General features: G+C 34.1%; 1 protein-coding gene across 2 annotated transcripts in view; it reads left to right on the forward strand.

Annotated features, from left to right (window-relative positions):
• LOC148943588 (integrin alpha-PS4-like) overlaps positions 1–25,734 on the forward strand; it is a 338,717-nt gene that overhangs the window by 108,135 nt on the left and 204,848 nt on the right. For both annotated transcript variants that reach the window (XM_089101816.1, XM_089101817.1), the window contains 2 exons: positions 6,684–6,820; positions 13,774–13,894. In XM_089101816.1, the coding sequence (XP_088957942.1) occupies positions 6,684–6,820; positions 13,774–13,894 (258 nt within the window). The remainder of the gene's footprint in view (positions 1–6,683; positions 6,821–13,773; positions 13,895–25,734) is intronic.

A 25,734-nucleotide genomic window follows, 5' to 3' on the forward strand; every position in this document is an offset into this window, starting at 1 on the left:
AATGTAAATCTAACAAGGTAAAGCACAACAAAACACTACTGAAATATTCCAACTCTTACATTTCAACGAAAGAAATTCAAAATGAACTTTGAAAAATTAAGAGAATTGTAACTGTGACAAGGTAAACACATCTGACAAAAACAACTACTGAAATAATGTTCCAACTCTTGCATTTCAACTAAAGAAATTCAAAATAAACTTTGAAAAATCAAGAAAATGTAACTTTGACAAGGTAAAGCACAACAAGACACTACTGAAATATTTCAACTCTTGCATTTAAAAGAAAGAAATAAAAAATGAACTTAGAAAAAAAAACAGAATGTAAATGTGACAAGGTAAACTACTACAAAACACTAATGAAATATTCCAACTCTTGCATTTCAAGGCAAGAAATCCAAAATGAACTTTGAAAAATCTAGAGAATGTAACTGTGACAAGGTAAACCATGACGAAACACTACTGAAATATTCCAACTCTTACATTTCAATTAGAGAAATTCAAAATTAACTTTGAAAAATTAAGAGAATATAACTGTTACAAGGTAAACCACGAAAAAAACACTACTGAAATATTCCAACTCTTGCATTTCAATGAAATAAATTCAAAAGGAACTTTGATAAATCAAGATCATTTAAAAATACAAACTTAACTTTGAAAAATTAAGAGGATGTAACTTTTGACAATGTAAACAAACAATAAACAGTACTTAAATATTCCAACTCTTACATTTCAATAAAATAAATAAAAAATGAACTTTGAAAGATTAAGATAATTTAACAGTGACAAGATCAAACAAAAAAATACCTTACTGAAGTATTACAACTCTTACATTTCAAAGAAAGAAAATCAAAATGAACTTTGAAAAATCATGAAAATGTAAAAATCCAAAATGAACTTTGAAAAATCAAGAGAATGTAACTGTGACAAGGTTAACCACGACAAAACACTACTGAAGTATTCCAACTCTTGCATTTCAACGAAAGAAATACAAAATGAACTATGAAAAATTAAGAGAATGTAACTGTGACAAGGTAAACCATGACGAAACACTACTGATATAGTACAACTCTTTCATTTCAATGAAAGAAATCCAAAATAGACTGTCAAAAATCAATAGAATGTAAATTCGGCAGGGTGAACCACAAACATCAACTACTGAAATTCATCAACTCTTGCATTTCAATGAAAGAAATTCAAAATGAACTTTGAAAAATCATGAGAATGTAACTGTGACAAGGTAAATCGCGACAAAACACTACTGAAATAATCCAACTCTTGCATTTCAATGAAAGAAATCCAAAAATGAACTTTGAAAAATCAAGAGAATGTATCTGTGACAAGGTAAACCAAGGTACAAGCAGACGGTACAATGACCATAAAAAAGTTAAAAAAAGTTAAAATAAAAAGGTGAGGAGGGATGGGGGGAGGTGGGGGTTTGGTGGGAGGGTAGAGGGGGGGGGGGGGGGTTGGAGGCAGGGTGGAGGGATAGGGGTAGGACTTGGGGCCCAAGTATCATAAGAAATTGTTTGTCTAGTATGCATCTTAAATCATCGTGGTATGCATATTCTCACGATGATGCCATAAAAATGCCCCGAAACAAGGTCACTTTTAACACCTATCAAAAATCCAATTGATAAATCGAATGTGCTTGAACTTGTTCCAGTTAATGGAATGAACCTGTTACGATATTGTGACGCTTCAAATTAGTTGGGCAATGACCCAGAAACAATGCATTGGATGTATCTCTAAAATCATAATATGTTCAATGGCTTGTTGGTTCAGTCGATTAATGTGCCGTTCTTTTACCTTAGGTAAACACGGGTCTCACGTTCGATTCCTACATCAAACACAAATTTCATAAAAATCAATGGGAAGATACTTAGAATGTAGAAAATCGTAAATTAATTAATAATACATATAAAAAAAATAAAAAAATAATAATGTAATTATGTAAATTAATTAATAATAAATTAATTTATGTAAATTAATTAAACAAATTAATTAAAAAATTACAGAAAGAATTTCACAATTTCATACAAAGGAAACGTCGCGTACTTTGAACAGAGCATGAATTTTTTTCGGTGGTTGAATTCCGGTCATTACACTGTCCGCTTGTATGGCGGGAGTACTGTCCGCTTGAAACTGTTATAGCTATATGGTGGGACTGTCCGCTTGTAATCGTTATAGCTATATGGGAGTACTGTCCGCTTGAAACTGTTATAGCTATATGGGGGGACACTGCGCTCGGAACTGTTATAGCTATATGGGGGGACACTCTGCTTGAAACTGTTATAGCTATATGGGGGGACAGTCTGCTTGAAACTGTTATAGCTATTTGGTGGGACACCCCGCTCTTAACTGTTATAGCTATATGGGGGACACTGCGCTCGGAACTGTTATAGCTATATGGGGGGACACTCTGCTTTAATTGTAGCTACTTTGGGGAGACACTTTGCTACCTTTAATTGTAATCAGATATTTTAATATATCCAAAATGGTCTAGTGGTTGGGATAGCTGGCTCTTACCCAGTTGACTCGACTTCAATACTCGGTATGGGAAATTTTTAATTATGATGATTTCCAAAGGAATATAATTAAAATAATCATGTATATAATGATTCCTTTTATTACTTCAGTTACTATGGGCTACAGTTCTTTCCTTAATGTAAATGATTGTATTATCTTATTTTTAGTTACTATGCGCTGTAGTTTTTTCTTTACTAGGTTTTATCTATATCCGTGGAAACTTACCCCATTATAATGAACTATACCGATCCATTATGTATGCTTTATACTATCTTGTCATAGATAAGCGCGTATAAATATTGCATTCACTTATTACTTCATATATTGTTTCTACCTAAGATTAAATAAAAAAAACAAGTTTTTTAAACTGAAAGTAAGGAGTGACATTAAAACTTAAAACGAACAGAAATTATTCCGTATATGAAAGGGGCTGTCCCCTCCTCAACGTTTCGCTCTTTACGCTAAAGTTTTTTATTGTTTAAAAAATAAAGTTGTGAGACAGATTCAAACTTTAGTGTAAACATCGAGGTGTTGAAGAGGGGACAGCCCCTTTTATATACGGAATAATTTCTGTTCGTTTTGAGTTTTAATGTCACTGCTTACTGTCGGTTAAAAAAACTTGTTTTTTTTATTTAATTTCTGAACGTTTTTGAATTAATGCAGCTTTTATTTGTATAAAAATTTTACTTTTCTTTTGCTAAATGGATGTCTTTACAAATTAACTTACGTAACTAACTTCTATATTCGTATATTTTTCTTCTGGCAAAAAATACAAAGTTGCAGATTTTTGCAGATATGACCTTGAAACCTATATAATATTGTTTTCTGATACGCTGAATCTGACGGTGTGATTTTCATTAAAATTCTTTCATTTGTAGGGGATGTTTCCCCCCTCTTTAAAAATTCGAGTAAATTTTCTCAGGCTCGTATTCTTTGATGAGTAATACTAAACTTAATAAAAATTTATATATTTAGGATCAGCATTATAAACACATTCTTTTGATACATTTATTGACATCAAAATTTTGTTTTTAAAATTTTCGATTACTATTGAGCCGTATCGCTTGTTTTTTTATTGTTTTTTTATTACGTATATGTTATTACCTATATGAAGGGGTTCTCCCCTTAGTCAATACCACGCTCTTTACGTTAAAAGTTAAAACAAATTTTGATTCACAAACCCCTGAATCACACAGGCCGTTTAATTAGAATAGATAGCTCTTTTGAAAGCACTAAAAAAAACTGTAGCGTAAAGAGCGAGGTATTGACTTGGGGGAGAACCCCCTCACATACGTTATAATTTCTGTTCGTTTTAAGTTCTAATATTCCTTCTTACATTTCAGTTGAAAAAACTTGTTTTTTTTATTTAATTTCTGAATGTTTCTTAAATAATGCTTGGAAATCCGGTGCCCCCTTCATAGAAATGTCCCTTACCCCAAAGAAACATCCTCCACGGAAATATTATCCAGAGTAACCCCCTCCTCTAGCCCCCCCCTCCAGAAAAAATCCTTCCTGAAAATGGTTGTATACTTCCCAATAACCAATAAATAATGCTGGCAAGTCCGGCGCCCCCTTCATGGCAATTTCCCTTCACCCATTAAACCTTCCTTCATGAACAGATCCTCCAACATAAACACCGACCCACCCTTACCTCCCACTACCAGAAAAAAAACCTCCTGAAAACTTCTGTATACTTCCCAATAACCAATACTATATGTTAACATTGGGTAAAGTTCATAACTTTTAGCCCTCCCTCTGGGAACTTCGGGGGATTAATTCATCCTAAAAGACATATTTATCATATTTTCGTCCATGCTGAACAAAATGGCTATCTCAAAATTTTGATCGGGTGACTTTGGGAAAAAAATGAGCGTGGGACGGGGCCTAGTTGCCCTCCATTTTTTTTGGTCACTTAAAAAAGGCACTAGAACTTTTAATTTCCATTCCAGTGAGCCCTTCCACGATATTCTAGGACAACTGGGTCGATGCGATCACCCCTGGGGAAAAAACAAACAAACAAACAAACAAACAAACAAATAAACATATATCCGTGATCTTTCTTCTGGTAAAAAATGCAAAATTCCACATTTTTGTAGATAGGAGCTTGAAATCTCTACAGTGGGGTTCTCTGACATGCTGAATATGATGGTGTGATTTTCATTAAGATTTTATAATTTTTAGGGGTCTTTCCCCCTTTTCTTGAAAATCAGCCAAATTTTCTCAGGCGCGTAACTTTTGATGGGTAGCACTAAACTTGATGAAAGTTATATATTCGAAATCAAAATTGAAATCTTATTCTTTTGATATATCTATTGGTATCAAAAACCCGTTTTCTAGAGTTTCGGTTACCATTGAGCCGGGTCGCTCCTTACTTACAGTTCGTTACCACGAACTGTTTGATTAAAACGTCATTCGTCAAGATTGGCCATAAAAATGCAGGTTTTAGTGTAAAAATTGATTCTATATAAAATAAAATCAAAATAGTTACAAATTGTTCTAGATCCACAAATTTTCTTTAAAATGAGCAATTTAACCATTCTCGGTGATGTACCAGTGCCAAGATATCTATGGAGAAGAAACAAAAAATGCCCTTTAGACTGATTGCTGATGACTTAGACTGATGACTTTTCTTAATTTTCAAGCCAAGGGAAAGTGAATTTCCTATCTGAGGGTTTCAAAAAAGGCGTTTCTAATGGTGTACTAATGGTGGTATATATATATATATATATATATATATATATACACAAACACACACACACAAAAACAAAAAAAAAAAAAAAAAAATACACAAACACACATATATATATATATATATATACACACACACACACACACACACACACACACACACACACACACACACACACATACATACATACATATATATATATATATATATATATATATATATATATATATATATATATATATATATATATATATATATATATATATATATATATATATATATATATATATATATATATATATATATATATATATATATATATATATATATATATATATATATATATATATATATATATATATATATATATATATATATATATATATATATATATATATATATATATATATATATATATATATATATATATATATATATATATATATATATATATATATATAAAGGTATAAAGACATTAAAAAAAGTCTAAAGTAATGAAAAACGAAAATGAAGATTGATTTAGAATACTTGCTCCAGCGAAAATTACAACGAATCAAAAATAAAAGTGAAGAATAAAGAAATAACCGGTTCAAAGATAATCAGTAGCAAGAATTAAAAAAAAGTCAAAACAAATATGAAGATCCAAGAAATATGCGTTTACAATACATGCGACAACAAAGAGTAGAACGACTTAGAAATGAAAGTGAAGAACGAAGAAATATGCGGCTAAAAGATACACCACTTCGAGAACAAAGAAATATTTGGTTAGAAGATAAGTGGTAGCGATAATTGCAAGCGACAGCGAGAAAGCGATTATGACTTGCCACAAAAACGATCTAAATAGGTCAAGACCTTAAGAAAGAACTTGTATTTTGCCCAGGGTGGTTGTAACGAACCTGCGGTGCCGTCATGGCATCAAGAAACGGCTCACGTCTATGGTTAATAGACAAGCGACAGTGAGAATCCAGTACCTAAACACGTTTTGTTTTGTAAAGTATGGATAGTAAACTTTGTTGTTAAATGAAATTTTTCTCGTAACTGTCGAGGTTGTTTGCCGTATTATCTAGACTTGTCTTATCTACCCTAGATCGGATGTATGAGCCCTTTTCCTCGAGGCAACCGTTATTATTACTTATAAAATATCCATGCAAGAAATTGCTTTCGTTTTGTCAAATTTTGAAAGAAAATCTAGGAAAGATCACCTAAATCTTTTCTAGTGGAAAATGTAAGAAAAGAGTATAATTTAACAGTTTAGTGGACTTCCATTAGCCTTGAGACAAAAGTAACACCACTAAAATACCACTACTAATGGCATAAATATAAAATACCACAAAAGACCAGAATTCCAAGATGAAAATTATATTACCCTGAAACTATGGTCCTTTGCTGGCAATAGTCCTTCCTGCTCTTTTTGCAGAGCTTTATTTTTTTAGCTATTTGGTTGAAACTCACCTCAAGTACTTTTCAGAAAGCAGAAATCTTAAGACTAGAAACGATCATATTCGTTATTACAACAATTCAGTGAACCTGCAAGTTGACGAGTTTCAAGATATGCTGTTTGGATCAACTGTGGAGCTCAGTGACGACAGTTCTGCACTACTAATGGTATGAAAAAATTCCCCATTGGTCTGTTTCCTCTGACAGAGAAAAACCTACTAGGTCTTGCTTTATGTACTGAAAGGTAATTTCAAGGAATTTAAAAAGAAGCCGTGTTCTAAACTCCAATTTCAACTTAGATATAGGCTAGTATTAAAGTAAAATAAAGGCTAAAATACACGAGGTGAGTTTAAAAGCTGCAAGCCGGCTTTTTGCAAGTAGCTTCTAAACTAGTGCAGTGCCTCCAATACATTCAATCCGATAGCTGTTTATAAAAACGCTTTGGAGAATGTTGAGCTGCCAGTGCTTTTACACACCACGCAATGGCTTTTGAGTGAGCTAGCTTATAGGCTAGCTACTTGTCCTCACATTAGGTTTTTCAGAGAAAAATTTAGGATTTAGGGACACTAGCCACAACAGCAGACGACAATACATGGCTTCCATGTGACAGGTAGTGTGCTACTGAGCAAGTAGAGCATTTTCAAGGGTATTCGACTACTAGCATACTGGATGACTCGCTGGTTTTTGAAAAATCGGATTTTTCGTTTGTAAACGTCGCCCCAAGTCTTTTAAACTGGAAAATGCAATCCTGCTCACTTTCACTTTCTTATATGAAAGACTACTCACTAAGAATCTTAGATACCTCTTAAATATTTCCTTACTCTCTGCTGGCTACTTGGTTTTGGATGGAGGTCAATGGTGTGGCCATGTAAGATTAGCCAGAGTTGACCCAGCTCTGAATGGGTACCTGGAGAAATCTACGGGGTAAATGGCGAAGTGTCGGATGATTTGTCCCCAACCATGCATTGCACTCCCGGCCGAAGCCATTGAATCAAGAAATCGGTATCTGCGCAACGCAGATCATTGGTCAGCATGCGAGAAAAGAGTAGGATATTAGATTTTATAATTTTTATTTTATGGCTATGCTGCGCCTATATCCTCATTTTCGAATTCAGAAGGGAACATTGGTCAGAGAGTTTAGTTATTTCTTTTGCTATTTTTCGGCCGTATTCCCAAATCTACTCACAATTTTTCTCAAAAGCACTGTGTCTCTAGGCAAATTTGCATGATCTTTAATCAAGCTCCCTGCTAGCAGTGGAGATCATATTCCCACCTCCTGCGGTCCTGCATAAAAGTGGTCAGTCTACTTTTTAAAAGTTTAGCTCAGCGAAAATAGATTTTGTCAAGTATTTTCTTCAATTTTTCTCATACTCAGAAAGAGCGAAAAAATTAGATTCTATAGTTGTATTTTACAGTTATTTTCTATTTTTCCTTTTTAAGGCTGAAGACGAACAGTGAGTGTTAGTCAGAAATATATGCCATTTTTTTTACATTATTTCTGCATTATCCTGATCCTCCTCTACCCTCCCACTGCCAGACTTGTAGAACAAAGAATGGTATATATTTTTTTCGGTATCATTAGCCTGATTTCCTAATCTACCCACAATTTTTCTCAAATCTAAAACGAATTGTTAAGCAAATTTGTATGCATGTTTAAGCAAATTTTGGTATTGTTGTATTAAGGTACTAAGCACTCGATGGGCGTGGTACTCAAATCCCCCTCCCAGCTATGCCTAAAATGATCCGTTTGATTTTTGAAATTTTTATGAGAACAAAATTAAATATCTTGAAATTAGCGTAGTATGCCATGGCTGGCACCACTATTAGTGTGGTAAGCCGTCTGCTACCAGATATTGGTGCGGAAATGATGCTGCGTCATTTATTGCAGGGGAAAGCCTCGCTGGCGCCAAATATTGTAATGGAACGACTCGTGACTACCACTACTGTACCGTAAATATAGAGTTTGTTAATACCCTATTACGGTATATCCTGATCCTGGGTATGGTAATTTGATCGAACGGTTAAACGACTAACTCTCTAGGCCAAGACTGCCCCCACTTGGGTCACCCCTAATATCTCTAACTATATCTTTGGAGGGTAAACAGCCCCATGTCGATATACTAGTGCCGGTACTTCTCGCACACTCTTTCCCATACCCCGCCTGGGGTCCTGGAAAAATAATCTCACACGGCTGTAGAAAATAGCTTATTTGTAGCCTTTTCTTCCAAAAGCTCGCAAAATCACACATCTATAACTTCCCAATACGGACTCCCTCAAAGTGAACAGAGTCTCAAAGCAGACTTCTGACAAAAATACCACTTCTGTACAAAAGAAGTTTCTGTAGGGGTGGACTTTAGATTGGCCCTGACCAATCCGCTAAATCAAAGTTCAAATCCCTGGCTTTTTTGAATAATATTATCTTACAATGGCCCAGACTCGGACGACAAAAATAGAATTTAGCTTGAAAGCTTATTTATTGCAAAAGAACAATAGCTTAGCAACGAGCCTTTAAGTTATCATTGGAAATTCTGCTGTAGGTAAATCTAAGCAAATATAATTACGGAAACGAAACCATTCATCTGAAAAAGAAAAGAAACAGGAATGAAATACGCACACATCCCCCCGTAAGATAAATTACCACCCAAGCGCAACGCAGGTCAACCCTTACAAACATAAACATTGAACTTCAATTTTACAAAATTCATTTGTCTTCTTTCTTCACCAGCGTCTGTGCCACTGCCGCTTGGCTCCGGATCTGTCGCCATCCACAGGTCTTTACAGCAGAACCACCATGGTCTGGATCAAATGGGCATCCACATGAGGTTTCGGAAATTAAAGTCCCCAAGATTAACAGAAAATAATCGTGCTTAGCATGATTAAATACCAAATTGTCTCTTTCTCACGAATTTAGATTTGAGAGAAGCAGAGAATCATGTTCTGGCACGTTCGATGATGCCAGTCACCATGAAAAATTGGCTGGGCTAGCCTCTTAATTTCCATCGATGGAAACAAGACCACATCTCGACTAAAACGCGAATTGCCCCTTGGCATAATTTGAAATCATATATGGCCGAAAAAACACAGGCCTGTGAAAACGATAGACGTATAGGGAAGGCAGCCAAAAGTTTGAGCGAATCAATAGTCAGTTCATTCTGGGTTCCCTCCACTCGGATAGTCGAAGATGTCAAGCTCTTCGATGTCTACTGATGATTAAATTTGAATACGTATCCCAAGGAATCAGGTTTGCAGGAAAAAATCGTCACTTCCCGCGAAGATTTAAAACCGTGAATAGGGTTACTGAACAAAGGTTTGGGTGAAATATGAAGTGACTGGGAGAGAGCATCTCCCAAGGACTCCAGGTCAGAGAGGCAAAATTTCAGTAACAGGGTCACAACTAGACGACCAGTTGTATGGTGAGCAAATCGTCCATCATTCAAGGCTCCACAAAGGGGCTCCTCCCCTCCCCCGAAAAAGACCAAATCTCCCTTAGAGTTAATAGGACTAATCTTAGATTCCGACCCAAGCTTTTCCAATCCAACCCGACATTCAACATCTCCCAACTTTTTTATAACCCGTTGTAGGCTATTCAACTCTATTTTATGACCATCTTGTTTTATTCCCAATGAGTCTTGGACCTCTTTGTTCTCCCTGAGCTTTTTTCTTTTTGTTATTTTGTAATTTTCCCAATTTTTGATTTTTCGCCATTGCGGGCTGAATCCGCACATTTTGTCTCTTTTTTGCATTTATCTTTTCATTTCTACTTTTCTCAAATTTTTTAATTAGGCAAATTAAATCATCATTAACTTTGAATTGGACTCCAGTGTCCATTATCTTGAACTGCATTTCTTTATTGTAGTTCTGTTTAATATTTCTTTTCTCTGTTTTAGTTTTGTTTCGTAGCATTAAATAGATCGTCGTCAAATGGGAATTGAATTCTCACTTTTGCTTTTCCATATTGTACAAAAACTTCTCGAACTTTACGAGGAAAAGCGCGTACAATAAATTTCTTCTCATTTGTTTCTGGCACAATGAGCCACCTTGGTATGTAGTTGTCGGTGTCTCCTTTTCCGTAAAAGTGTTTTGAAGTTTTCTGTTTTCTGACAATTTTTCCGAAAAATCAATTTCGCACGTCTTATTTTCAATATCATGTGGCTTAGCCACTTCCGCATTTCCCACCTTTAAAGAAGTCACTTTTAAGGATAGGAGATTTCCCATATCGCCAAAGTCTCCTCTTACTATTACATTCACTGCAGGAGTACGTACTAAGCCTAGTTTCACCGTTTTTCTCTGGATTTCACCGTCCTTCTATGCATTTTGTTTTCTGTGTTATAGTGTCTATTTTTATGATACTCTTCATATTGAAATATCTCTGTGTCCACAACTTCCTCGCTGATTTTGGTACACCTATTTGCTAATTCCGCCATTTCTTCGCTTGTTTTCGGGTTCTTTTCTTTCAAATATATTTTCAATTCTCTGGGTATTTTCTAAAAAAATTTCCATTACTGTTTTTTCTATCACTTCTGTCATCTTTGGTTCTATCTCCTCTAGGTATTCTAACATTCTATAGCTATCCAGCCCCAGCCATTTTAAACAAATATCTTTCAATTTGTACCCGTATTCTTTATCACTTTCGTTGTCTTGTTTTCTTTCGCTTCTAAACCTTCTTTGAAAGTGCTCGGGGGAGACTTTAAACTTTTCAAAAATGGTTTGTTTTAGTCATTCAAAATCTCTTGAGTAATGTATCGATAATGCCTTAAAAGCAGTTTGTTAAGTTAGGGAAGGGCCGTCTTGTTGTCACCCAGTTTTCTCTCGGCCGCCCGCTTAGTTCCGCCGTTTTTCAAAATTGTATATGTCTAAATGTACATTTTCATTTTCATTCATTGGTTGAAGGTTTATTGCTGCATTAACTTTACTGTAGAAGATCTCTTAGGCTCCTGGGAACTTCTCCCTTTAATCATTTATATTATGTGTTTTCTTTCCTCTCTATCTGCCTTCTCCTTTTTCCTTTGGTTATTCTATCTCTTTCTCTTTCTTCCTCTTCTTTTCCTTCTCTAGCTATTCTGATATTCTTCTCTTTCTGCTCTCTAGTCATTCTCTCTTTCTTTTCTATCTTTATATCTTTTCTCCTATCTTCCTCCTCTTTTTTCTCTCGCTATTCTTTCTTCCTTCAGGAAATTTAATATGAATTGTGTCATATCTACATGACTACTTTTTGGTGACCCCATGCTGATCACTGAGCTTCTACTATTCCTGCTACTTGTTCTACTCTGATTTCTTCTGGCGTTATATTCTCTTAATTTGTTTTTTGAGTCTGTTTGTTCTCTATCTGTATTTTCTGTTACCCGCAACTCCCCTTCATTTTGCTTAGCATCTGAGAGGTGAGTTGGTTTGCTTTCCTCGTAGTTTCATATAATGATTCTTCTTCGTGTATTACGACCTCGGTTTCTGTTTCATGTTCTCTCATATTACCGGGTATGCTCCTTCTCGATTGTATTCTTTGTACTTCAATAACTATTTCCTTCATCTGGGCCTCTCTATCTGGGAATAATTCGTTTATAATCTGCAGTGTATTCTTTTCTCCCTCTAGGTTTCGTATTGGAAATTGTCCTACTTCTGAGTTTGTTAGGAAGATCCCCCCTTCGTATGATTCAAAATGTCTATTTCACCTCCTGAACGATATTCGGTTCCACCTGATGGTGAATTCCCGAGAGTACTTCTAGCGGGAGTCGCATATAAATGAGAATCTGAAAACGATTTTCTCTGGCTCACCACGGTAGCTTTTTTCGAATTCATATCTAATTCCATTAGCTCCAGTTTTTTTCCGACCTTGTGTTCATCTTGTCTCTGTTTGACATTATTCTAAATTCAAAAATCCACTGTTATTTCAACTCAGATAAAAATTCCTTCTCAAATGGTCCAATTAGCTTCCAGTTTTATCTCGTGATAAATTGCTACATCTCAATTAGCGGATTATTTTTGGACGCTAATTAGTTGTGCGATATAATCGAAAAATTTTATTTTATTCTAATTAGGCAACACCCATTCAGATTTCCGTAATTTTTAATTGCTTACGTGTTTTCCAGCAATTTTTTATATGTAGTCACAATTGGCTACTGTGGAGGCTAAATTAATTCGTGTTGTTGGAAAACGTGGATTCTTTTACTATCAGTGTTACTGATAGGTCCTTTAGTTGCTGCCACCAAATATTATACTAGCATGGTCACCAACGCTGGCATGAAATATTAGTATGGTATGGGCACCAACTTCGGAGGGTAAACGGCCCCCTGTCGATATACTAGTGCCGGTACTTCTCGCAAACTTTTTTTCCTACCCCACCTGGGTTTCTGGAAAAATAATCTCACATGGCAGTAAAAAATAGTTTACTTGCATTCTTCCAAAAGGTCACAAAAGCACACATCTTTAACTTCTCAATACAGACTCCCTAACGGGAATCTCGAAGTAAACTACTGACAAAAATATCACTTCTGTACAAAAGGACTTTCTGTAGGGGTGGACCTTAGATTGGCCCTGACCAATCCTTCAAATCAAAGTTCAAATTCCTGGCTTCTTTTGAATAATATTATCTTTTAATGACCCAGACTCGGAAGACAAAATAGAATTTAGCTTGAAAGTTTATTTATTACAAAACAGCCATAGCTTAGCAACGAGACTTGAAGCTATCATTGAAAATTATGCTATAGGTAAATCTAAGCAAATGTAATTACGGAAACGAAACCAGGTCATTTATCTGAAAAAGAAAAGAAACAGGGGTGAAACCCCAACACTCAAGTATTATTCTTGAATTTTTTAATACGTGGAAGCTGTAGAAAATTGTGTTTTATTAAATACTGTTATAAATTCATTCTGTATATTTTCTTTTCTTGGGGCCGGGGACAGGGTGTGAACTTCCGTAAAAAAAATCTACACTTTTCTTTCTCTATCATTGACCTTATTTATATGTTCTGTATTTAAGAATCATTAGATTTGTCTCAATTTTCTTATTGGTAGCTGTAATAGTATGTGTAGTTTCATGTTTCATAGGCTCTTTTCAGTATATCTAAATAATATCGTAACACAGAAAAAATGTATTATAATATTTTCATTTATTCTTTCCTTTCTAGGCTTGTGGCTATCGGTACTCAGTTCAGGTAAACAATGTTCCAATCCTTGGGACTTGTTTTTCTGGAACAACAGACCATGCGGTAGATGACGCCTTTTCTATGGTTGATTTTGGACCCGAGCGTATGTATATTTGGCATTGTAGTACAGGCAAACTCGGCAAAATATTGGGTGACCCCCAAAAAATTGTAAAAGATATGATTTTTACACCATTTTGTAGAGAAAAAAAAGCTCAACAACATGTCCAAAGTTGCACATTCTAGGTCGACGCAAAACTAGTTTTTTTTATTTTGCTTTTCGTGTCAATTTTTTCAGTTTTTTCTAAAAAACATGAACTATCGATAAATGTTCGTTTTTCTGTATATGAAGTACCGTCCCGATGTAAAAGGAAGAGCTGAGCCCGAAAATGAAAGCAAATTTGATGTACAATCTACCAGAAAAAAGTTTATTTTCATTTGTCATGTTTCTTTTAGCACTCATTGTCCACCAATTCGTCGATTTTTGGTAAAAAAGAAAAAAGTAAGTGGGTTTGACAAATTATGGTTGGCTCGTTTAGGAGACCAGTTAACGCACAGAACGCAGCCACACCACTTTCATTACCTTCGTATGCAATAAATTATATTGTCCTACGCTTTGTCCAAGGGATTTCTCGGATAAAGTCGTAAGCTAAAAAGTCACAATTGAAATTACCCCAAGTAATCATTTATTAAGTCATGTTAATGCCCGTGTTTGATATCTTGTCATCCATAGATACAAAAAAGTCATTCGATATATCCGCCACCTAACAAGCTCAAAAAGTTTCAATGTGAATGTTCTCTTTTCCTATTGGCTTGATATTTCAAAGTAAGAGATTATTTTTGTTTGGGTCATCATGTCAACCAAAAATCTACAGTCCGAAATGGTAAGTTTATGTATCCAACCATACGTAGCAAAATTCTTGGAGATTTACATCAAAGAACCGTTTTATCTTCAAAGAACCGTTTTATATATATATATATATATATATATATATATATATATATATATATATATATATATATTATATATATATATATATATATATATATATATATATATATATATATATATATATATATATATATATATATATATATATATATATATATATATATATATATATATATATATATATATATATATATATATATATATATATATATATATATATATATATATATATATATATATATATATATATATATATATATATATATATATATATATATATATATATATATATATATATATATATATATATATATATATATATATATATATATATATATATATATATATATATATATATATATATATATATATATATATATATATATATATATATATATATATATATATATATATATATATATATATATATATATATATATATATATATATATAATAATTTATTTATTACCTACTATAAAAAAGAAGCGGAGTACATCAAGAGAGAGAAAAAAAAAGGAAACTCGCACACTTAACAATTATTTACATAATTGTAAATAATTTCGCTTCTAACCTTCAACTGACAAGCTAGTCAACTGACTAGCTTGTTTTGTATTAAATCAGGAGTTAAGCAGGGTTGCGTTCTACCTCCATTTCTACGGTTCATCCTTGTAGAATTGGTTCTATAGAGCTCAGCAAAGGCAATGGGAGAACACGGAATCAAATGGGGAAGTAAAACTCTCCTAGACTTAGATTATGCTGATGATTTAAACATCTTAGATGGAAATGTTAGCAAAATGAATGAACTTTTGGAGGTTTTGCGAGTTCAGGGTGCAAGAATAGGTTTGAAAATTAATATTAAGAAGACCAAGTCGCTAAGACAGTAGAACCCCCTTATTGACTCCCAGACGACATTACTGCTGCCATCTACAATTGAGTCTAACTCCGTACGAACACCATATATGGGCATAGACTCCCTAGGGGAAATGGATTTCAGAGAAATTGATTGCGTAATCGAAGCGGGTCAATGACCTCTTTTTTTCAAAGTCGATTTATTTGTTGTTTTCAAGTGTATTGACTCCGGAGTGAAGTTTGCACATGCGCATTATCGGTGGGGGAAATGTATTGAACTAATGACTCGTGACGGGGCACCATATATGGGCATGGAATCCCCAGGGAGAACACGTTTCCAAGAAATGTCTCCGGGCAAAGTTTATTAATGTCTTTGATGTATTTCCAAGGAGAATTGTCTCCGGGGCGAAGTTTATTAATGTCTTTGGAGTTCTTCCAGGAGAATTGTTTCCGGGCGAAGTTCATTAATGTCTGACAGATGATGTCAAGGTTGATTGATTTGTCACGAAAGGGGAATTAATTTGTTGTTTCTAAGGGGAATTATTGGTTCACGAAAGGGGAATTAATTTGTTGTTTCTAAGGGGAATTATTGATTCAAGAAAGGGAAATTAATTTGTTGTTTCTAAGGGGAAGGTGGGGAAGAGATATATGGACATGGAATCCCCAGGGAGAACACGTTTCCGAGAAATTGATTGCGTAACATAACCTAACCTCATGAGCTCGTGATGGGGCACCATATATGGGCATAGAGTCCCTAGGGGAAATGGATTTTTGAGAAATTGATTGCGTAATCGAAAGGGAAGTGAATTGATCTAGAACTCATGACGGGGTTCCATATATGGGCATAGGTTACACATGACACATGACGCCTGACACATGACACCTGAAACATGACACCTGACACATGGACACATCACCTGTTTATGGTTTTTGTCAGTGATAATGCAAAAACAGGATTTTTCTCACTTTGATGTATTTCCAAGGAGAATTGTCTCCGGGCGAAGTTTATTAATGTCTTTGGAGTTCGTCCAGGAGAATTGTTTCCGGGCGAAGTTTATTAATGTCTTGGGTGTTCGTCCAGGATAATTGTTTCTGGGTGAAATTTTTTAATGTCTGACAGATGATGTCAAGGTTGATTGATTTGTCAAGAAAGGGGAATTAATTTGTTGTTTCTAAGGGGAATTATTGATTCAAGAAAGGGGAGAGAATTTCTGAGAACTTGATTTACATAATCGCATGGTGAATTATTGATTTACGAAAAGGGGAATAAAGAAACAAATATGGCTTCATTTATCATAAGTATGAGGGATAAACGCTCTTTAGGTAAGGGAGAAAAATCAATATTCTTTTTTTAGATAGAGCATCGTTGATCTTTAGTGTCAGGAATTAGAATTGACATCACTTGTTATCTTGGAATTATGCGGGAGTCTAAAGAGATCGAAATTCTATTTTTAAATACGGCTTCACTGATCTTTAAGTCGGAGAGATAAATTGATATTCTAAAGAAACCTTAATGGTATAGCTAGAAACATTTATGAGATGAAGAGATTAACGCGGGAAAGAGTTTCTTAGTAATTTCAAATGTGACAGCGCAGGGATGCCAAAAACAAAAGGAACACGCTGAAATTACGTTTAGGGGTTATTTGGGCGAAACCGTTTTAGACATTTTAGGGAATTATTTCGGCGAAACAGTTAGAGACATTTTAAAAGATGATTTTAGAAGAGGTTTTGAGGGAGAAACTCTGTGGTCGTTATAATACACAAGTTCTATTTGAACAGTGTTGTGAGGTCCTCTGCCCCAGCCCCAAAGGGCTCCGATCCCCCTACCCCAACCCCGAAGGAAGCCCCCGGCCCCCAAAGGTCCCCCGGGCTCCCAAAGGACCACCCGCCCCCCCCCCCCAAAGGGCCCTCCGGACCCCAAAGGCCCCCCGGGCCCCCAAAGAGCCCCCTCCCCATTTTTTTTATACTTTTTTGTGCACTTGAGACAGAGAAGGGCCCCCACAATTCAAAGGGTTTTACTATATCTTTTCAGAACAAGTTCTTTACGTAATGACATTCCTAAACCAATTTTACAAGTTGAAGTACTCATCTTTTCCACCACAACTTTACTTTACAGCTTTTTGAATGCCTCAACAGCAAGCAGTACTTTTCAAAAAGCATTTCAGAACAAGTTCTTTTCTTAATATCCCTCCTAAACCCATTTTACAAGTTGAAGTACCCATCCTTTTCCCCACAACTTTAATTTACGACTTTTTGCACACCCAAACATCAATCAATACTTTTCAAATGCATTTCAGGGCAAGTTCTTTTCTTAATATCCTTCCTAAGCCAATTTTACAAGTTGAAATATTTATCTTTTTCACCACATCTTTACTTTACGACTTTTTTGCACACCCCAAGATCAAGCAATACTTTTCAAAGGCTTTATTATATCTTTTCAGAGCACGTTCTTTACGTAATGTCCTTCCTAAACCAATTTTACAAGTTGAAGTACTCATCTTTTCCCCCACAACTTTACTATAAGGCTTTTTGAATACCCCAATATCAAGCAATACTTTTCAAAGGCATTTCAGAACAAGTTCTTTACGTAATGACCTTCCTAAACCCATTTTAAAAGTTGAAGCACTTATCTTTTTCCCCACAACTTTACTTTACGACTTTTTTGCACACCCCAACATCAAGCAATACTTTCCAAAATGCGTTATTATATCTTTTCAGAACAAGTTTTTTTCTTAATGTCCTTCCTAAACCAATTTTACAAGTTGAAGTAGTTATCTTTTTCACCAAGACTTTACTTTACGACTTTTTTGCACACCCCAAAGATCAAGCAATACTTTTCAAATGGCTTTATTATATCTTTTCAGAACAAGTTCATTTCTTAATATCCTTCTTAAACCAATTTTACAAATTCCAAATTTTTACTTAGTAGATAGAAAAAGCTATATCATTGTTGCGAATATTTTCTTGGAAGATAAGCAGTTCTTTTTCAATTTTAAATTTTCTCAATGAAGTGAAGAAAAGTTAAAGTTCTCTTCTGAATTTCCTCAATGAAAAAGAAATTAGTTATTAATCAATTCTATTTTTTCCTAATAATATAAAAAATTTTCACTTCGGATCAAATTTTTCTCAATGAGATGAAAAAATTTTAAATACTGTTCCTAATTTTTCACGGAAGATAGAAAAGTTCAAGTTCTCTTCTGAATTTTATCAAAGAACACACTCCAATTGTAATTTCTCCAGAGAAAATAAAAATCTTCCACTTCAGTTTTAAGTTCACCAAAGACATAAAGAAATTTAAAGTTCTATTCTAAATTTTTCCGTAGTAGATAGAAAAAGCTATAGCATACTTGTGAATATTTTCCCGGACGATAAAAAGTTCTAGTTCAATTTTTAATTTTCTCAACAAAGTGAAGAAAAGTTCAAGTTCTATTCTGAATTTTTTCAATGAAAAAGAAATTAGTTATTGATCATTTCTATTTTTCCAAATAATATAAATATTTTCCAACTTCAAAATGGGCACACACAAAAACTTACACACACACACACACACAAACTTACACACACACACACACACATACAAAAACTTACACACACACACAAAAACTTACTCACACACACACAAAAACTTACACACACACAAAAACCTACACTCACACAAAAACTTACACACGCACACAAAAACTTACACACACACAAAAAAAAACTTACACAAAAAAAACTTACACACACAAAGACTTACACATACACACAAAAACTCACACACACAAACACACACACACACACTTACACTCACACACACACAAAAACTTACACACACACACACAAAAACTTACACACAAAAAAAAACTTAAACACACACACACAAACTTACACACACACACACACACACCCAAACACAAACTTACACTCACACACTCACACAAACTTACACACACACACACAAAAACTCACACACACACAAAAACTTACATACACATACAAACTTACACACACACAAAAACTAACACACAAACACAAAAACATACACACACAAACACAAAAAAAATTACAAAAACACAAAAACTAACACACACACAAAAAAACTTAAACACCGACACAAAAATTTACACACACAAAAAATTACACAGACAAAAAACTTAAACAAACAAAAAAAATTACACACACACACACAAAAACTAACACCCACACACAAAAACGTACACACACACACACACAAACTTACACACACACACAAAAACTTACACACACACACAAAAAAACTTACACACACACAAAAACTTACACACACACACAAACTTACACACACATAAAAACTGAAACACACATACAAAATAACACGCACACAGAAACATACACACGCACACAAAAACTTACACGCACACAAAAACTTACACACAAAAAAAAACTTACACACGCAAAAAAACTTACACACACACACAAAAATTTACACACACAAAAACTTACACAGACAAAAAAACTTACACACACAAAAAAAATTACACACACACAAAAACTTACACCCAAACACAAAAACTTGCACACACACACACAAAAACTTACACACACAAAAAAACTTACACACACACACAAAAACTTACACACACACAAAAACTGACATAGACGCAAAAAAAAATAAACACAAACAAAAACTTACACACACACACAAAAACTTACACACACACACACACACAAATAAACAAACACACACAAAACTTACACACACACTACACACACACAAACTTACACACACACAAAAACTTACACACACAACACAAAAACTTACACACACACACACAAAAACTAACGCACACACACAAATTTACACACACACACAAAAAAAAAACACAAAAACAAAAAACTTACACACACAAAAAAAAATACACACACACACAAAAAACTTACGCAAACACAAAAACTTACAAAAGAACACAATCATTACGCTACAAAAAAAACTAACAAGCACAAAAAAACTGACACACAAACAAAAAAAACTTCCACACACATACAAAAACTTACACACACACAAAAACTAACACTCACACACACACAAAAACTTACACACACACACACACACACACACACACACTTACACACACACACACACAAAAACTTACACACACACACACACACACAAACTTACACACACACACAAAACTTACACACACACAAAAACTTACACACACACAAACACTTACACACACACACAAACTCACACACACACAAACTTACACACATACACAAAACTTACACACACACAAAAACTTACACACACACACAAAAACTTACACACACACACAAAAACTTACACACACAAAAAAAACTTACAGACACAAAAACTTAAACACATGCAAACTATTACAAACGCACAAAAACTTACACACAAACAAACACTTACACACACACAAAAAATGACACAAACACAAACAAAAACACACACACAACACACACACACAAAACTTACACACACACAAAAAATTACACACACACACACAAAAACTTACACACACACACACACACAAATTTACACACACACACAAAAAACTTAAACACACACACACAAAAACTTAAACACACACACAAAAAAAATTACACACACACACACACAAAAACTTACACACACACACACACAAAAACTTACAAACACACACAAAAACTAACACACACACACAAACTAACACACACACGAAAACTAACACACACACACATAAAACAAACACACACACACACACACAAAACTTACACACACACACACAAAAACAAACACACACACACACACAAAAACTTATACACACAAAAAAACTTACAGAAACACAAAAACTTACACATACACAAAAACTTACACACACACACAAAAAACTTACACACACACACAAAAAAACTTAGACACACACAAAACTTACACACACACAAAAACTTACACACACACACAAAAACTAACACACACACATAAAAACTTACACACACACACACAAAACTTACACGCACACACAAACTTACCACACACACAAAAACTTACACACACACAAAAACTTACACACACACAAAAACTAAAACAAACACAAAAACTTACACACACACACACACAAAAACTCACACACACACAAAAACTTACACACACACACACACAAACTTACACACACACAAAAACTTACGCACACAAAAAACTTACACACATACACAAACTTACACAAAAACAATAACTTACACACACACACACACAAAAACTTACACACACAAACGAACTTACACACACATACACACTTACACACACACAAAAACTTACACACACACACACACACACACACAGACACACACACAAAAACTTACACACACACACACACACACAACTTTACATCCAATTCACTTTAATTCTAAATTTTCTTAAATTCAGTTCCGACTTTTCTCAAAGAGATGAAAAAATTTAAAGTTCTGTTCCAAATTTTTACATAGAAGACAGAAAAAGTTATAAATTGATCGTGAATATTCACCATGAAGATAAAAAGTTCCACTTTAATTCTAAATTTACTCAATGAAGCGCAAAATGTTCAAGTTCTCTTCTAATTTTTCAAAGAAAATAAAAAGGTTCCACTTCAGCTCTGTTTTTTTTTCTCAAGGAGATAAAAAATTTAAAGATCTGTTCTAATTTTAAATTAAATTTTAGCTCCTTTGTCTTATGGATTTACCCTTCAAATTTTTAAATTAGAAAATGAGTGACTCGTTCTAGTATTAAAGACAATCGTTCAAACTCGTTCATCTAACCTCCAAAACAATAGGTTAGGCTAGGTATAAATAAATATTAATAAATAAATAGAAACATTTCTCCACGTTTAAGTTAGGTTAGGTTAGGTTAACTTATCATGAGCGCTCATGATAAGTTAACCTAGCCTTTTCCGGCGAGTATGGTTAGGTTAGGCTAGATTAAATTAGGTTAGATTAGGTTAAGTTAGGTTAGGTTATCCTACGTACGCTTCACTTAGGTTAGGTTAGGTGAGAGACAGGCAAAAAGTTAGGTGTATGGTTAGGTTAGGTTAGACTAGATTAGGTTAAGTTAGGTTAGGCTAGTTTACGTACGCGCACGTACGTAGACTAACCTAGCCTAACCTAACTTAACCTATCCTAACTTAATCTAGTCTAACCTACCTTAACCATACACCTAACTTTTTGCCTGCCTCTCACCTAACCTAAGTGAAGCGTACGTAGGATAACCTAACCTAACTTAACCTAACCTAATCTAACCTAATTTAATCTAGCCTAACCTAACCTACTCATACTCTCCAGAAAAGGCTAGTTTAACTTATCCTAAACGCTCAGGGTAATATAATCTAACTTAACTTAAAAATGGAGAAATTTTTCTATTTATTTATTAATTTTTATTTATTCCTAACCTAACCTATTGTTTTGAAGGTTAGATGAACGAGTTTGAACAATTTTCTTTAATACTAGAACGAGTCACTCATTTTCTAATTTAAAAATTTGAAGGGTAAATCCATAAGACAAAGGAGCTAAAATTTAATTTAAAATTAGAACAGAACTTTAAATTTTTCATCTCTTTGAGAAAAAAACAGAACTGAAGTGAAACCTTTTTATTTTCCTGGAAAAATTAGAAGAGAACTTGAACATTTTGCGCTTCATTGAGTAAATTTAGAATTAAAGTGGAACTTTTTATCTTCATGGTGAATATTCACGATCAATTTATAACTTTTTCTGCCTTCTATTTAAAAATTTGGAACAGAACTTTAAATTATTTCATCTCTTTGAGAAAAGTCGGAACTGAATTTAAGAAAATTTAGAATTAAAGTGAATTGGATGTAAAGTTGTGTGTGTGTGTGTGTAAGTTTGTGTGTGTGTGTAAGTTTGTATGTGTGTGTAATTTTGTGTTTGTGTGTAAGTTTGTGTGTGTGTTTAAGTTTGTGTGTGTGTGTGTGTAATTTTTTGTGTGTGTATGTTTTTGTTTGTGTGTAAGTTTGTGTGTGTGTGTGTGTGTGTGTGTGTAAGTTTGTGTGTGTGTGTGTGTGTAAGTTTTTTGTGTGTGTAATTTTCTTTGTTTGTGTTAGTTTTTGTGTGTGTGTAAGTTTTTTTGTGTGTGTAAGTTTTTGTGTGTGTGTGTGTGTAAGTTTGTATGTGTGTGTAATTTTTTATGTGTATGTTTGTTTTTGTGTGTGTGTAAGTTTTTGTGTGTGCAATTTTTTGTTTATGTGTAAGTTTTTGTTTGTGTTTGTGTGTAAGTTTATGTGTGTATAAGTTTTTTTGTGTGTGCAAGTTTTTGTGTGTGTGTAAGTTTTTGTGTGTGGGTGTTAGTTTTTTTCTGTGTGTGTGTAAGTTTTTGTGTTTGTGTATGTTTTTATGTGTGTATAAGTTTGTTTGTGTGTGTAAGTTTTTGTTTGTGTGTTAGTATTTTTGTGTGTGTGTATGTTTTTGTGTGTGTGTAAGTGTGTGTGTGTGTGTGTTAGTTTTTGTGTGTGTGTGTGTAAGTTTGTGTGTGTGTGTGTGTTTTTTTGTTTTTGTTTTTGTGTGTGTTTTTTTGTTTTTGTGTGTGTGTTATTTTTTGTGTGTGTGTGCAAGTTTTTGTGTGTTTGTAAGTTTTTTTGTGTGTGTAAGTTTGTGTGTGTGTAAGTTTTTGTGTGCGTGTAAGTTTTGTGTGTGTGTGTGTGTAAGTTTTTGTGTGTGTGTAAGTTTTTGATTGTGTGTGTGTGTAAGTTTTATGTATGTGTGTGTAAATTTGTGTGTGTGTGTGTGTGTAAGTTTTTGTGTGTCTGTGTAAGTTTTTTTGTGTGTGTGTGTAATTTTGTGTGTGTGTGTGTGTGTGTAAGTTTTTGTGTGTGTGTGTGTGTAAGTTTGTATGTGTGTGTGTGTGTAGTGTGTGTGTTTGTGTGTGTGTTAGTTTGTGTGTGTGTAAGTTTTTGTGTGTGTGTATGTTTTTGTGTGTGTGTAAGTGTTTGTGTGTGTGTGTATGTTTTTGTGTGTGTGTGTGTGTAATCTTTTGTGTGTGTGTAAGTTTTTGTGTGTGTGTATGAGTTTTTTTTTGATTTTTTGTGTTTTTGTTATTGTGTGTATGTGGGTGTAAGTTTTTGTGTGTGTAAGTTTTTGTGTGTATGTTTTTGTGTGTGGGTGTAAGTTTTTGTATGTGTGTGTAATTTTTTGTGTGTGTAAGTTTTTGTGTGTATGTGTAATTTTTTGTGTGTGTGTAAGTTTTTGTGTGTGTGTGTGTGTAAGTTCTTGTGTGTGTGTAAGCTTTTTTTTTGTGTGTGTGTGTGTGTAAGTTTGTGTGTGTGTGTGTAAGTTTTTGTGTTTGTGTAAGTTTTTGTGTGTGTGTAGTTGTGTTGTGTGTGTGTGTGTGTGTTTGTGTGTCTTAGTTTTTTTGTGTGTGTGTGTAAGTTTTTTGTGTATGTGTATGTTTTTGTGTGGGTTTAAGTTTTTGTGTGTGTGTGTATTTTTTTGTGTGTGTTTAAGTTTTTGTGTGTGTGTGTGTAAGTTTTTGTGTGTGTGTGTAAGTCTTTGTGTGTGTGTGTATGTTTTTTTGTGTGTGTAAATTTGTGTGTGTGTGTGTAAGTTTTTGTGTGTGTGTAAGTTTTTGTGTGTGTGTAGTTTTTTGTATGTGTGTAAGTTTGTGTGTGTGTGTGAGTTTTTGTGTGTGTGTTAGCTTTTGTGTGTGTGTAAGTTTTTGTGTGTGTTTGTAAGTTTTTGTGTGTGTGTGAGTTTTTGTGTGTGTGTGTGTAAGTTTTTGTGTGTGTGTGAGTGTAAGTTTGTGTGTGTGTGTGTGTGTGTGTAAGTTTTTGTTTGTGTGTGTGTGTAAGTTTTTGTGTGTGGTTGTAAGTTTTTTTGTGTGTGTAAGTTTTTGTGTGTCTGTGTTAGTTTTTGTGTGTGTGTGTGTAAGTTTTTGTGTATGTTTTAGTTTTTGTGTGTGTGTATGTTTTTGCCTGTGTGTAAGTTTTTGTTTTTGTGTATTATATTGTGTGTGTGTAAGTTTTTGTGTGTGTGTGTAAGTTTTTGTGTGTGTGTGTATGTATTTTGGTGCTCTTAAGATTTTTTGTGTGTGTGCGTGTGTGTAAGTATTTGCGTGTTTTTGTTAGATTTTGTTTGTGTGTGTGTAAGTTTTTGTGTGTGTAAGATTTTTTGTGTGTATGTGTATGGGTGTTTTTTTGTGT

Source organism: Artemia sp. Qi Xiang Cuo, chromosome 15, assembly GCF_049724085.1.
Source record: "Artemia sp. Qi Xiang Cuo chromosome 15, ASM4972408v1, whole genome shotgun sequence".
Taxonomy (NCBI): domain Eukaryota; kingdom Metazoa; phylum Arthropoda; class Branchiopoda; order Anostraca; family Artemiidae; genus Artemia; species Artemia sp. Qi Xiang Cuo.